The following is a 15197-nucleotide window of genomic DNA, read 5'->3' as shown; positions in this document are numbered from 1 at the left end:
ATTTGAAACAAAACTAAACTTAACCAAGTAGTTTGTTACCTGCTGAAAGGGCAAAGCTACTACATCTACTCCCGTGCTGCACAGTACATTTAGAGCAAGTCCTCACCTTAAAATAGGGAAAACAATTGTGAGTACTCAAAAATTACATTTCCCATGAGCTTTGGCGGCTACTGTGATCTGTTCTTGTCATGATGGCAACAACTGAGTAGTTTAATCCCGTTTAGTTAAAAACGTAGACTAAAAACTATGCTTTAGAATATTACGTCACAAAGAATGTGTTTTGAATAGTTTTTCAGAAAGGCTAATAAAAGAAACTGATTGGAGCTAGCTGGCAGAGGATCTTTTCATAATAATAACAAGCTTTACATTATTTGGAACTTTTTATTGTTAAACAAAATACACATCTCTGAGTCATTAAAATTGTATCTATTGCATGGTTATGGCATTTGGTTTGACAACATTTGATTAAAAAATAAACTCTTGATTACAGGGTTAGGTTGTTCTGCCTGGGTCCAGTCCTTTGAATCGGCCTACCCCACCAAGTATGACGAGTTGACAATTCTGTCTGATAACAGCCAAGAGCAAAATAGTTCTGCAGACAAAATTCCTGCATTGTATAAAAACTATTTTCTTTCTACCCAGCTGGAAAAACGAGTGGACTGATGTGTATTCATTTAAATTTGACTGAATATGTATATAATGCTCAGTGGGTGTTACATCCATTCAAAATGCCCACATTAAAGTGCTTCTTTTTTTGAAACCAGGAAAATAAAATTATAGAGTGCATTTTTAAAAAAGAAAACAAAAAAGTGTCATTAAAGTTGGCATAAGGTAGAATTGCATTAGTGTTTGTGTTATTGATCAATCTGACTAAGTCTATCCTGAGTTGACAGTTTATCTCTAATCTAACTTGATTCAAAGAAATCCTCTGTTAGTCTAACTAAATTAACATTACATGTCACAATGCAGTTATGCATATGCAGGTCTTGCTGAAAACCATCATACGGTGGTCTCAATAGATTTCACCTACTTAAGTCAGCATCCTAAATGAAGTGCACCATGCTATCCTCACATTCTTTGGGCACAGTGAGCTTGTAGTTATGGCAAACTAACTTATAATTCTCTCCATCATTGTTGTCCCAGTATTCAGCCCCACAAACTTTGTATTGAATGGCAAACTGTAACACTGCTCCTGGCTGCAGGAATGGAGGAACAGGCAAGTGGAAACGAAATGTATCACAACTGACTTGGCCCTCTCCTCCTTCCCAGGTCTTGGTGATGGTGGACACCCAAGAGGCCTTAGTTTCTGTACTGCTCTTCCAATCTGTAAATGAATAGCGAGCTATGACATCTTTCTCAAAATCCAAATTAAGGACCTGGGTGATTCCGATGACACCCAGTTCAAAACACAAGACTCTCTCAAGACACACTTTCTGCTCATAAAGGTGATGCAGGAATCCGTGCTGGTCTCCAGGTTGTTGGGCAAAAACCGGCTTCAAGTATGGCAAGGATATCTCCAGATGCCTTCCATCCACCAACTCAGCACCCATCAACAATCTAAAGGCAACATGATGTGGTATAAATGGATCTTCTCCAGATTTGAAAAGCTTGATGTTTTCCAGGTCAAGCCCCAAAGAATCAATAAAGCGTACGCCAACATTTCTGCATTTCTTCTTCTTCTCTCTAGCGGCGGGCAGAGAGCGGGATCTTTGTCTGATTATGGGTTTAGGCGGGGGTTCACAGGAGAGACCGCAATGGAACTCTTGTTCCCTCTGCAGAGAGACTCTGGGGCTTGGGGGGCGAATTGGAATTGGTTTCTTTACTGCACTAGGTTTGTCAGCTTGAAGCATTTTAGTCACGTTAATAGTGATGCAAGGCCTCGAGACACTGCTGTAAGAGGTGGGCGTCTCTTCCTTCGGAGGGGGAATCCTCTCCTGTCCAATAAACCACCCTCTGTCCATGTTCTGTGAGAACTGGTGTCCTGCTTTACCTGTAAAGAAAGTTGTGAAGCATTGTTTAATATCAGGCCTCTTATGTCACATTCATCCCCAAAACATAATGCCATTCTTATCTAAAGCATAATGATCCAGTCGTAGCATCAATGTACCCTTTTTACCAAATTCGCCAAGAACAATCTTGTTGTTGTAAATATGACAAGACAGAAACCGTCCCAGCAGGAAAGAGAGTAGGCGTGTACTCTGAGAGTACGTGCCTAAATACGACTACGTTTCAATATAATTAGATGTTGATATCACCTCACCATACAAAGATATAAGGCGTTAGTTGCATCTGAGCTGCAAGACGTAGCCTAAGCGAAATCCTTCATTTAAGGTAGTATTTATTCAAGTTGCGTGTTTCCGTGCGTCATGCAGTGTCCGCTGTTGGCCATCGCCACATAAACTGATCTGTAACTGGTCACCTAAAGTTAATTATCTTCATAACTGTCAAACACACATACATGGCCATTGCATGTCCTCGATGGAGATCGGCTAAACTGCGCACAGTTAACCGGAAGCTTCAAACGGTCCAGAACGTCACAGATGTTCCCTGGGAAATTGAGTAATTTAAGATTAGCAGTTGCGTTTGTGTGCATTGTTTTGAACTTTTTCCTCAAACACAGTGTTGGCCGTTTATCCACTTAACGTCTCCAATATTTATACTACGTAGTATCACCAAAGAGCAATTATGTATTTCGTTTGACAGAGCAACTGGTAAGACTTTCCTCCAAGTCCCATGATGCACCGGTGGTGCCCACTTCGACACAAACGGCGAGCCAGTAAGCAGCAGGTAAACAAACCTATCGCACTGGGACGGAGAGCCAAACAAAGCGTTTGCGCTGTTTTACCGTCTTGCATTTTTAATGGCGAGGAGGATGACAGTCGAGAAAGAGACACGTCTGCTGTCAGCAATTCATTAAAAATAATCGCTGAATTGTAATTACACGGATAGGCGAGTCGACGGCAAAAGGAGGGACGAGTTTAACCTACAACGACTGTCGCTACTGGTCATCTGCGCATGATGCATTGCACCACTTTTGAGAAAATGGGTGTTTTTATTCTCATTCTCAGAATAGAGTGTATGATCCGAGATGTCGGTTGGGTTCTTTAGCTGCCGTGTCATTTGATTGTGCTGGACTCAGAACAACATCCCCTCTGGCGACCTGCAACATGGGGCCCATCATGCAGGAGCGCACAGCATCCACGACACTGAAACGCGTCGTGTCCAAGGACAAGATTCGGGTTAAATATACTGAAAACAACGCACCTGTAACCAGGTAGGCCCTACGTTTACAGTGACACGAATATGACTAAATTAAACCTCTTATGTTATGACTCAGACATACAGTAAGTTAGAAGGGAGCCTGACAAACCACTATAATGTTTCAACAGTTCAAAGAAAAGTAACAAGATGAAGAAAGCAGTGGGCCAGATGAAAAATGCCCCCCCAGGACCAGGTCAGGATAAGGACACAGTGACAACAGTGCCGAAGGTGAGTAAATGGATATCCTGGTAAATTAAAGATAGATCATGTAAACAATTATTGTCCTTTTACAGGATACGACGGCTATGTAATGTATATCATACAATTCAAGACTGAAATAATCACACAACTTCTATAATAATTGTTCAGGGTGCACAGTCAAAAGGTGGCAGGATCAAATCTGGCACGACACGCAATACAAGCAAACTCTCCAGGTATGTGTGGTGAGGGGTTTGAATTCTTGCTGAATGCTTTGCTTCAAGTGCAGTAAATCACTAAATCTCCAATAGATTTTCCTTACACTTGTGTCTCTATTTACAGCCCTGAAGAAGGAGATGTGAGACCTCAAGTCCGCAAACATCTATCTGTGCACAGGAAAGAGGAGCAACTGGAAAATCAACGGATATCACCGTGCAGCAGCGAGCTACACCAGAATCGTGGGGGGATGGGGAAAAATCGGCGAGCTCTCTCCCTGCCTATCTCCCCAATATCAGGGCTACGACACATGCCAGCACACCCACTAACACACTCCCCAGCCCTCACCCCGGAGTTACTACAGCGGCACTACCACCAGAAGGATGAAGACACCGACAGTGCCAGTGATCTGTCAGATTCTGAGAGGCTGCCTGTACTGCCCTCTCCCTGTACCCCTTGCACCCCTCCTCACCTCAACCTCAGGGCCGAGGTCATCAATACTAATGACTTTCCCCCGGACTTCCCTGGACCTCATGGGGCTGTGGGTGATGAAGATGAGAGTGAAAAACCCAGCTACAGTTACCCAGACTTCCTCCCTCCTCCCTTTAATACTTGGAGCCTGAGACAGCTGGCAGTGTTTCTTCATACTGAGGGCCGTGGCGCCCCCCGGCCCAAGCCTGTAGGGCACTTAGAGAAGTACCTGGAGAGGCTGCTGCACCTGGAGTGGCTACAGATCCAAACAGTGCAAGCAGAGAGCAGCCGTCCGCCTGGGAGCCGTACAAGGCCTCAGAGCTTACCCGCTGCCACCACTGCTCACCAACCGAGGCCTCACACAGCTCCACCATCCCGACTCAACTCCCCTAAAGGGCAGCGGCAGAGCCAGCGAGCCTTCCCGTTTTCACCTGTCAACAACCCCCCGTCACCTGCCTCAGTCCAGCAACAGCATTCCCGCTTTCCGGTTTGCCCTCACTGTCACATTCGCTACCCATTGTGCAATGGAAGCTGCTCTGCCTATGCCTACCAGCGTCACTCAAGGCTCAGCCCGCTGCTTGAGCGCAGAGCCAGACCTGGAGCACCGGCGAAGAGGAGCAGCAGTGAGACCCGAGCACCCTCAACGGAAGGTAGGAGCCCAGGAGGACAAGGCGGAGGAGGAACCCAGACCCCAGTTAGCCCCTCAGCTGGAAAAAGTCATCTCAAAAACATGCAGGCTTCAGGCAATGCCCGTAAGCAAACCCAGGAATCTGGAAGTAACCCAAACAGCCGAGGTCAGGTCAGGAAAAGCCGCGTTCGAGCTAACTCAGAGACCGATGTTAAAAAAGAGCCTGGTGGCAGTAAAACAGCTGGTGCAGAGAAACGTGTTTTTGCCGCAGGTAAGAGAGAGGTCATCACCTCCAAGAGAGTAGAGAAGGACTGGCAGAGGATAGAAGCCGTAGGTCAAGCATCTAAACCTGCCATGAAAAGAGCTGCTAAAGAGCCACAGCCTCTATTCAAAGCTCCACCTATAAGTAAGAATGGCAAAACAAAAAATGTGCACTTTGTTGCAAAGTAACATCTATAAACCTACAGTACAAAGCTATACTTAGTGGTTACTTGGTGCAGGAACTTGAAGCTATGCTTGCTTTCTGTGTAATCTGTGTAATACTAACACGTAACTGTTGTACAGCAGTCTGAATCAGTCAGTGATGTACAGCCTTCTATCGGTAAAAACTAACAAGTTGTGCAGCTAGAATAAAGATAAAACAGCAGTGATTTCAAAGCGAAATATGACACTTGAATAGAACAGAATTATACACACTCTATTTAATTCAAAATGCACAGTAAGTATACAATCATAATGTTAGATTGCATTTTGACAGAAGGCTTATTACGATCCAAAGCACTACTAGGATATTAAAAACAGCTTTTATGTAAATTTAATTCTGCTGCACTGCACATCATCATCATCATCTCTCAGTATACTACTAATGTTGAAATAGGCATAAAATAAGCATCTACTCTACTCTTGGACAGCTTTCAGCACAAGTAATCCATAGTGAAGTTTAACACAAGACATCAAATACGACCTTAGCGTTACTAGTGGAGTTTGTGATGTTGGAATGTATTTGTTTTCAATGCTTTTACTTTACTTGACGTTGCATTTGATCTTTTCTTTGGCGCCTCATGTTTTAAGATATATGTTCAAATAAAGCATCTTTGGCTGATAAGGAGGCACAATGAGTGGTGGTGTACTACAGTGATGTAATTTGTCTCAGTCATATTTGAGCAATGGTTTGAATTGTTTTGGTTACAAGGGCTTCTCATGTTTGAACAGCTTGAATTGTAGTCTATGATATTATGTATTTTGCAAAGAGCTGAGCTCTTTCTGTCATTGAAGACGGTGTAATGTTTGCTACGAATGTAAATGCATATTTTTCCAAATTTTATATACCATAGTTATATTTATGAAAAGTGTTGTGGTTGACTTGTATTCATCACTGTCATTATTTTGTTTACATTGTCATGCATAAAAAGAAAATAGCTGGATGTAACTTGGCGTCTACGGCATTGTTCATCCCTGTGATTCAATGATTCCACACATCATCGCTGTTATGCTGTAACATGGTAATGTTATACATATCACGTCCGTATCACACTGCATACTTGAAGTCTGTAGAACACTGTTTACATTAGAGTGTCTTCTCTGTTTGTTGTGATTCACCATGTGCACTTGATTCATGGGAACACTACATCAATGTAAAAAATGTGATATATATTGAGATTGCGCCTCATTACTTAAATTCATGTAAAGTATTAAAGCCATAGATAAGGGGCCAGGAGCGGCGATATTAATAAATGTGTACATTATGTTGACATGCACGCATAAGGATTGTGGTATGTATTTTCTCAATGTTCAAATGCAAGTGTTTGTAAGGCATAGAAATAAATGTTTTGCACTCAAGGGATATTGATTCACTGGCCATTCTTTGGGACACATGAAGAAATGATATACAGTTGACCTCGTTTCTGAGACTTTGCGAAAATCCCAAATTTAACCAGCCTTAACTCTGTGATTAAAAGAATTACAAGGTTTGCCGTAGTTTTAAGAAAATTTTGTTTTAATTCTTTTGCATGTTCAAATTTAAGCTGAAGTGCTAGGAATATGATCAGATCATCACAGAAGGCTCATTTTGTATGAAATATTACGAATGTTTTTCAGTCATTTGTGTTTACACTCTCTTCTCCCAGAAACATACAAAGTACTCTGTTGGTGGGACATAAAAATGATACATGCATTACATCCTCTTCTGTCCTGGAAATGGTTTCAGAAGCCGGCGAAGCTCTTTCTCCCTGTCATTCACGCACCCTGCAACAAAGAGCAGGTATGTATTTGCAGCTATATACAGTATTATTTTGATGTAATAATAGCATGATAAAGGATTTTCACACATGATCAAATGCCATGGTCTCAATTATATATACTTTTGCACATTTATCAGATTTCTTTTTTAAGAATCTAAAAAAATTAGAGAGTATTGTTGCCTCAGAAAGTTTGCACCAGCAGCACAGTCAGGTTACCTAAGTGTGTGTTGGCAGTGAAACATGAACTCCCAAATGTTTCCAGGTTGACGTCCTCTCTAAAGACAGGCCCATCGTTCCACATGAGATCATAGCCACCCACCCTTTTCTCCTTGCCAGTCAGCCTAATGGGGGAAAGAGTTAATCAGAATGCAGCACCGGTGTGACAGAAAGAGAAAAAAATAACTCATCATCTTGTGAGGGAAATTGTAGTGAGTTGTTTATTGTTGCAATTGAAGTGTGTCTTTCCCACCATGTTTTTAGTTTTTTAAATATACCATAACCCAAGATTTTAATTCCAAATTGGTATAGATTGGTGACTATCAATAAAGACTGTGATGACTATAATGAAAGATGGGACAGAGAGCCCTCGCATCTGGTCTCCGGATGACAAAAAGGCAAACACACGATGACAAAGAGATCTTTACCGTCCCTCCATGTCAACAACATTCAAAGTGTCTTCCAGCAGCCGGCACTTCATCTCGTAATCCTCTTGACTACTTGGTGTGTGTGACGGGGAGGCGTTCACCTCAATCAACCACCTGCAAAAAGACGGAGGGATATGACATTCACCAAACATTTACTTAGTCTTTTAAGCCGGTATTAGGCCAATCCATGAGCACACAAACATTGTTAGTTAGGTACGAGCAAGTGAATGATTGTTCCAACATTGGCATTGGGAGAGGCACTATAATTGGTGTGCGTCTTTTTATTTACACCACATTTGTAGCATACCTTGCAATTTGTTCAGATATGCTGTGCAGATTTATGAGGTTTTTTTATACATGGATATTTATGAACCCTAAGATTTACTACTTTGTTTGTGTATCCAGGGAGGCAAGTCAAACGTGTGTCATGTTTTCTTGTCTGTGCTTCTTTGTGAGCATGCATGTCTTAGTGCATGTTTGCAAGTGGATAAGTGTCGGTGATGATGCACTTTGTTGCCATGCGTACAGTGTATGCCCGTATGAGCACTTACGGTTTGAGGTTGTGATCCAGTAGAATGTCATACCCATAGAGCTCAAAGCAGTGTTTGTCATTAATAATGACCTTTTGGACACTCTGTAGACTGCGGACAAAGATGTTATCTATCTCTTTAAACAGGGATTCTACAGTCTCTCTGCCATGTTTCGCAGTCAGGTATCTTCGAAGCTGTTGTATCTGCCACTTACATCCCTATTAAGAGATTAATAAAAAAACAATGCAGGAATAAAGTGGACTGGTTGAAGGAGAGAAAATTCTGAAAAAAAATAATCTTTTACATATTCTGTTGTTCTTGAGTTACACACCTTTTCGGGGTCATAGTCTGGCGCTGTTTTCTGAACAGCCACATTGGTGAGGTGCATATCTGAAGAGAGGTACTAAGTAGAATTTGGGAACTTTAATGATGTAAACACACCTTCCACAAGGATGTGGATGAAAGCGACAAAATTTGGAACAATATCCTCTGAAAATGGGTTAATATAAACTAACTTTGAGTGAATATTTCATTAGAAAAAAGGCTCAACTTGTGAAGGTATGACTCAGAACCAATCAGATCACATAAGTTTATCAACATTTAATTGAATGGAGAAAAAAACGTTATGATGGTGAAAAAAAGGATACACTTGTCATCAATACTGCTAAGGGAGAAGCGGGTGCTTGAGAAGCGGCCAAACCCATCTCGATATAGCCAGACCTTTAAGGGAACATACTGAAACACAAACACACATTGATGCAGAAATGCCAGAATTTTTACAATTTTGGTAAATATTGTAATTTACAAAGTTCAATACGTACAGATGTGACCAGCACATAGACTCTCAGGTCAAATTTTCTGCCTACAGGGACAAAAAGTAAAAAAAGTAAGCAGTAATATAAATCTATTCTATTTTTCATTCAGTTTATTGTAGCATAACATAAAAGTATATTATTATCAACTGGATATAATTCTTGTATTTATCTTTCTTTAACTTTTAAATTTAAACCTTTTGACATTCTTGGTTTTACAACACTGTATCGCTAAATAAAAATTTCTGTGTACATTGTAAATTTGGCAATTCTGATTGTGACAACCATTAATTAGGTAGGGGTTCTCTATGTAGCGTTGAGCTACATAGCTTTCCACTTGAGCTGCATCCTTCTGTTCCTCTGTGCGGGTGCCATCCTGTGTAAACACAATATTATGTAACTGAATATGTGGGTGTGAATGTAAAATATACATTTTTAGTAATGTAATTTACACCTAATTCCTTGATTAAATAAATACACATTACCTTTTTCCAATCCATGATGTCTTTCAGTTTCCTGAACAGGAAAATGCCTTTCCCTTGAGATTTTGCAACCTAAATAAGCATACCGGACAGGTTAATTTTCATGATTTAAATGCTGTGTGGTGCTACCTTCATTTTAAGTTCTTAGGTCATTTTATTGTACTGGATCACATGCATGGTCTACTTTAGCTAACCGGCTTCATGATCCAGGTGCTACCAGGGCTTCTTTTGAATTCCTCAACAAAGAGATGATATTCGCTGGGCAGTGCAAAGGTGCAGGGGAAAAAATCACATTTGGATGCCTCCATGCGGCCAACATCCCTTTCAAGATTTTTCCGGTATCTTTTGAGGTTTTTCACCATGAGGTTTTTGCGAGTCAACTGTAACATAAAAAACATAGAAACACAGAAAAAGACAACATGACTTTAGATGATATGAATGACTTATGCTTATTACTGTTCCATCTCCAGTTTATAGTCTCTACGCATGCTAGATTGATGCTGCCTCACCTCATAATGGTTGCGAAAGTGGTTTACCCTTACATGTTCCTCCATGTATGAATGATCAAAATTCTCCCTGAGCCAGCCCACATCACACCAGTTGAAGTCCCACTCTCCTTCACTGTGAGAAAAAAAGAGTAGATAGCAGATTCAAGCCACAAATATGACAGAAGAAGCTGATATGATGATGAAGAGACAACACTACTCACTCTTTGACTTCAACCCAACCTGGTCTTTGGCGCAGGACATCCTGTATGGTGTTAAGTAAGCCACATTTGTATCGCACACATCTTCCCTCCCTGAGGAGACATTGTAACTTAGTGACTGTTACCAGTATTAGTTAATAGCTGTTCATTTGCAACCTTCTAAAGAACCAACACTCACCGCTCCTCACTTTTGTTATAGTCATAAGAACCTTTGTATGCAGAAGTCTGCAGTGGTGAAGAAAGCAAACCAAGATTTAGTCTATTTAATTCTACACTTTACAATGCACAGCTGCAAACGACACATCATTAGCAACTCCTCTGGTTTGCTAATTACTAGCTTAATTAATTAAAACAGGTAGCTGTATATAGTCTTACGTACAACCTTGTACTACTCTTCATTAACTTTTGGGTAGTAAACGTTACGCTGTGACGTTAGTTGGAACTTTGCTAACGAGACAATAAAATTAGGTTAGCTAACCTAACCTATAACATAACGTACATAGCTAGCTATATGTTGTCAGTAAAAAAGACAACAAGACAACAAAATGTACCGTTACACAGTGCTTTCTGTTTACCTTATACTTTGACATGGAAGCCAACGTTGTGAAATATTTTAAAACTGTGATAATTAACTAAAGTAGTATTAAAATGTGCGGAAGTAATACGTGTAATCTAGTTAGCAGTTAAGCTAAGGCAACTAGTCAGTGAAGTGTTTGACAACTGATGCTATGGTAACCGCGACAAAAGGGGGATGTCCTGTTGTGCTTTCCGTAGAATTGTTGATTCTGTCAATTCTATCCCTTGTTATTTTATTATTCACAGTGTTAAATTAATCTATTATTAGAAAAGAAAAACACCGTTCAAGAGCAGACGTTTGCAGTCATGATTATTTATGATAGCCTATTTTTAATTTTTAAAAGAATGTGAACATCTTGAATTGAGTTATATATATGACAACCATGACCTATGCATGTCAGTTTTAGTGTCGATTTCTCTGTTTTTCTTTTCTGATTTGGGTCTCGTTAATATGATCTATAAATGAGGTTGTCATTTTATTCAAAAGTCTACCATTACAGCAGCTAATCTTAATTAAACACATCTTAAAACACAACAAAGCCGTTTCATCACTCATCAACCCTACTATAAAGTCACCACTTAGTGGCGCCAAAACCTCATCCAATTGAGTGTCTCTGTTAGTACATAATGACGATATATTGTTTTCTCAAAAATTTTTACTAGATCTTTCTTTCTGCATAAAATAATCCGTGTTTAATCAAAGCATTTAACACATCTACATATTGATGTATGTATGACATTGTATGTATTAACAGTCTCCATAGAACATTGAGAAAGTACACTGCCCTGCATACTTAGCCCCTCACTTATCATCCATTGGTTAATGGATTGCATCTTATTTGTTTATGTTTATTGTCTTTTTTTTCTGCATTACTTTTCTTGAATACATTGGCTTAAACATGTCTCATGGATCCCTTCGGTTTCATTTATGGGATAAAGCCATGGAGGGTTGGGGTACAGGGCTACAGATTCTTCCCTTTTTCTGAGTCATAAAGCATAACAGCTGAATATATACCCAATTCATAAAAGCATTTACATTTACTGTCTCAAATGCCTCAGGTTCCATTCTGTAAAAGGATCTTACCCCTGAGTCAGATTCCAGTGCAAAGATAAATAAATGTAAAGATTACCGTTTCATATGCTGTTACTCAGCCATCCACCGCTAATCAAACAATCAACCATACTATAAACTCTGACATAAATAATCAGAGTAGACTAGAGTATCAGGCTTTAAATTGTTTTTGGCTGAATGGTTTGTCTAGCTGTTGAAGTGTCCATACAGTAGTAAAGAACATATAGGCCAGGCCTCTCAGCAGTCTGTAAAATGATTGATCTACTAGCTGAGCCAAAACTCTTAAGTCTTAAGACTTCCTACCATGCATATAAATAGAATCAAGTACTTTATTTATGTAATTTCATAGAAATTACAGCTGTTACAAAACATAACATATGGTTTGAAGAACAGAATTTATTGCTAGTGCTGTCAAACAGGAATGTTGGTATTATTTCTATTGATGGCAAAGATAAAGAACAGACAAGAAAAGTGAAATGTGGCAGTGCTAACATAACCCATAAACAAAACAACTGTAAGATGACATCAGTTTCTTTCAAACTGCATCAACATCATCTGCTTGGGCAAGCCTCAGAAAAAAAGCATTCTCTGGCATCTTTCCTTTGATCATGTTTTTCAGCAGAGGAGATTTACGCCTACATGCATGTGTTAATTTAGTCTCTAAATGTAGTGTCATATTTAATAATGGCTGGTTGGAATAAACAAGAATGTGATCAAAATATCAATTTTAGCATAAGAAATGTGTTTAAAGCCTATCCGAGCATCTCAGCCACAAGTGATCATTTCTCAGCTGCTCACAGTTATTTTCATGACATATTTTTAATTGTACAGAGAAAAAAATATTTCAGCAAACTACACCGTACCCGCGTTTTCAAACACAAAATAGTAGAACTACTGCATTATCCTTGCATAAATTGCCGTTGTTTTCAATGCCAGAGGTGTCCCTTTACATCACCACCGCAGAGCAATATTCGTTTCCAAGTTGAGTGCTTTATGTTTCATGGTAGACAGTAGTTTAATCCTTGGATAATATTATTCATTCCATGCCTTTCACAACCCAGTCTCAGCAAAACTCTGTTTAATAATCGGTTAGGTGTCAATCAGGGATCAACCTCTCAACAAGCATTTATCTTGAGGGAGATTTGAAGCATTTGTGAAGCACAGGTTTATAGTTTGGCAGTAGTAGGAGTACCTATTATGCTTATCATTTTGGGTAACCACATATACATTTGACCTTTTGGAACGTGAAAAAAAACAATTCCATCACCAGTATCTTGGAATAAAAATTGTTTTTGAGGGTCAGTCCATGGGTTTGTCTCTTTCAAACATGACATGTAGCTTGTGTTTCCTTATGGATTTGAAATAAAATTCCAACTTTATAGTCCATTTTAGATTGTCAGTTGAAGTCTAGATTTCTTTAAAAAGCCCTTGTTGACTGGTTGAGTTTGAAAATACTGATAACACCTATACCAGTGTGACTTTTACATGAATCTCAATAACAACAATAATAATAACAATCATCATCATCATTATCATAAACATTATCATTAACATAATCATAATCATATTGATTCCCAGTGGGTGATAATCATCAGTCCTGGTAAACTATTTGCTCCTCAACAGCGACCACAAAGAAAATCTGTGGTATCCCGAGGCATCAGCTGTTTCTCGTAAGAGAGGCATCTTGCCAACTTTATAGCTATAATCCTGTGATGTTCTGTTTGGTGGAAAGTTCAGTTCAGTGATTTATTGCCCATGACTCTACCCTGTTCCAGCCAATATGAGGAGAGGAAACACATATGGTATGTCAAAGATTCAGGTTAAGGAAGCAAAGGCAACTAAGGGTGAAGCTTTAAAGTGTGAAAGTAAAAGGGCCGATGCGCCTTAGTCGATAAGTAGCATAGTTGAGGTCAAACCTGCCATTGTGACATGACAAATTGTCTCCGACCTGCATATCATCGCTAAAATAATATCTCACCAATGCTGCGAGAGTGCAAATATAAATGACAAACTGTCAGGAAATGACTGCCCTCATGGTGGGCTTCTTTAAGTGTCGGTGTGCACTGGTGTCCTCTCATTTATTACCATATCTAATTAGATCTGTCTCTCTGATACGGAGAGTAATACATGTCAGCCTGGTCTTTAAGAGGGTAGGAGAGAAATAAAGAGCATTGTGGCTCTTGTGTATATTGAAAAAAGTTTCCATGTATCAGTGACTCTGTTTTTTACATCACCGATCCTCGTGTTCATTTCAACAGGCTTACATATCTGCAGCCTCTGAGATGTTAATGCCACCTGTATATTGTTTCAGGAGCTCCACAGCACTCCGTGGGGTAATGACTCAATAAATCCACAGATTTTGCACACCCAAAATATTTTTTTCTAAAACATACGAGGAGGCCAAGAAAAACAGGACAGAGTGGCAGCTGGAATCTTCCTGACATTCCCACATGTCTCCCAAATAAGCAGAGAATCCACCGTGATGCGTTTCCTGCTGCAGCCCTATAATCAACACTTTACAACCTGTTTGCAGGCAGAAACTGCACATATACATATGTTGACAAATGATATGAAGACATATGTCTTACTTCTTGAGATAAAGAGGGGAGAAAAACAGAAGGAAAAACAAAAACAAAGAACAAACTATTACAGCAAAATACCAGAAGTTTCCTGTTGGGAAAACTTCGTGGGTCCAGAATTGATTTTTATAATGGCATTGCTAATTAACAAGAAGTAAACAATTTAAGTAGTTAAATGTGTTGCACAATGCAATGAGTATAAAGTGAGAAAGATTTAATGAAATGAGGCCTGTATTAGGTTTCATACCATAATCCATTTCATTACTTTAGTGTTAATAACCACACTGGGCTCACACTGCAGATTCAGATTCACAAGACCAGGTCCTTCACAGAAAAAAACTCCAGAATGATACATCACATAACTGCTAAACCACACACAGTCAAATTTCTAATAGCATTCTGTTTCCACAACTCTGGTCAGAGGAAATAAAACAAAATATGGTCTTCATTTATCTGGAATCCTCTCTTTTTCCCAGCATGCGGAATGTGCCAGAGAATTGGTGAATGGCACAAAACCCTGGCCTAAGGGAATTTGGAAATAACCAGAGGAGTCAGACAGATTTAGGTTTAAGCTTTAGTAGCAAAGCACAAATCCAAGACATTTCTACCCAGAGAGTGTCAGAATGAGAAGGTAAACAGTATGGGGGACTTTGGATCATCATGCCAGAGCATCTAATGCCCCAATCGTTCCATGAAGGTGTACGTATTTGTTTCATGTAAGTGCATTTGTGTTTTCTATGTTCAAATATACCAATTTGTCTGTATGTAATCTCAAGCTCAGC

The 15197-nt window shown here is 39.7% G+C and overlaps 3 protein-coding genes across 4 annotated transcripts; 1 reads left to right on the top strand and 2 right to left on the bottom strand.

The window, feature by feature from the left end:
- Window positions 1–361: 361 nt before the first annotated feature.
- ppp1r3da (protein phosphatase 1, regulatory subunit 3Da) lies at window positions 362–2542 on the bottom strand. Of its 2 annotated transcripts, none has more exons than XM_068733039.1 (2): window positions 2459–2542; window positions 362–1990 (listed from the first exon to the last, which is right to left on the bottom strand). In XM_068733039.1, the coding sequence occupies exons 1-2, from the start codon at window positions 2469–2471 to the stop codon at window positions 1044–1046; spliced, it is 960 nt and encodes a 319-aa protein (XP_068589140.1). In that variant the 5' UTR covers window positions 2472–2542; the 3' UTR covers window positions 362–1043. The 2 variants fall into 2 exon arrangements, with proteins under 2 accessions (XP_068589140.1, XP_068589141.1); XM_068733040.1 differs by having other exon boundaries at window positions 2261–2509.
- Window positions 2543–2776: 234 nt separating this feature from the next.
- fam217ba (family with sequence similarity 217 member Ba) lies at window positions 2777–6613 on the top strand. The gene is made up of 4 exons (XM_068733390.1): window positions 2777–3274; window positions 3390–3489; window positions 3631–3695; window positions 3802–6613. Exons 1-4 carry the CDS (start codon window positions 3168–3170, stop codon window positions 5222–5224), a joined length of 1695 nt encoding a protein of 564 aa, XP_068589491.1. The 5' UTR covers window positions 2777–3167; the 3' UTR covers window positions 5225–6613.
- A 90-nt stretch (window positions 6614–6703) lies between these two features.
- On the bottom strand, window positions 6704–10831 carry ttll9 (tubulin tyrosine ligase-like family, member 9). Its single transcript, XM_068733391.1, has 14 exons — window positions 10764–10831; window positions 10367–10413; window positions 10192–10281; window positions 9992–10103; window positions 9677–9862; window positions 9486–9554; window positions 9286–9376; window positions 9010–9050; window positions 8836–8923; window positions 8520–8578; window positions 8210–8406; window positions 7659–7772; window positions 7231–7355; window positions 6704–7018 (listed from the first exon to the last, which is right to left on the bottom strand). The coding sequence occupies exons 1-14, from the start codon at window positions 10776–10778 to the stop codon at window positions 6948–6950; spliced, it is 1305 nt and encodes a 434-aa protein (XP_068589492.1). The 5' UTR covers window positions 10779–10831; the 3' UTR covers window positions 6704–6947.
- Between the last annotated feature and the right edge of the window lie 4366 nt (window positions 10832–15197).

This window comes from Cebidichthys violaceus, unplaced genomic scaffold, assembly GCF_023349555.1.
Source record: "Cebidichthys violaceus isolate CVI_PGR_0920_01 unplaced genomic scaffold, fCebVio1.0.p SCAF_6, whole genome shotgun sequence".
Classification (NCBI taxonomy): Eukaryota; Metazoa; Chordata; class Actinopteri; order Perciformes; family Stichaeidae; genus Cebidichthys; species Cebidichthys violaceus.
Note: the sequence above shows the minus strand (reverse complement) of the source record. Positions and strands in the feature narration are given on the sequence as shown.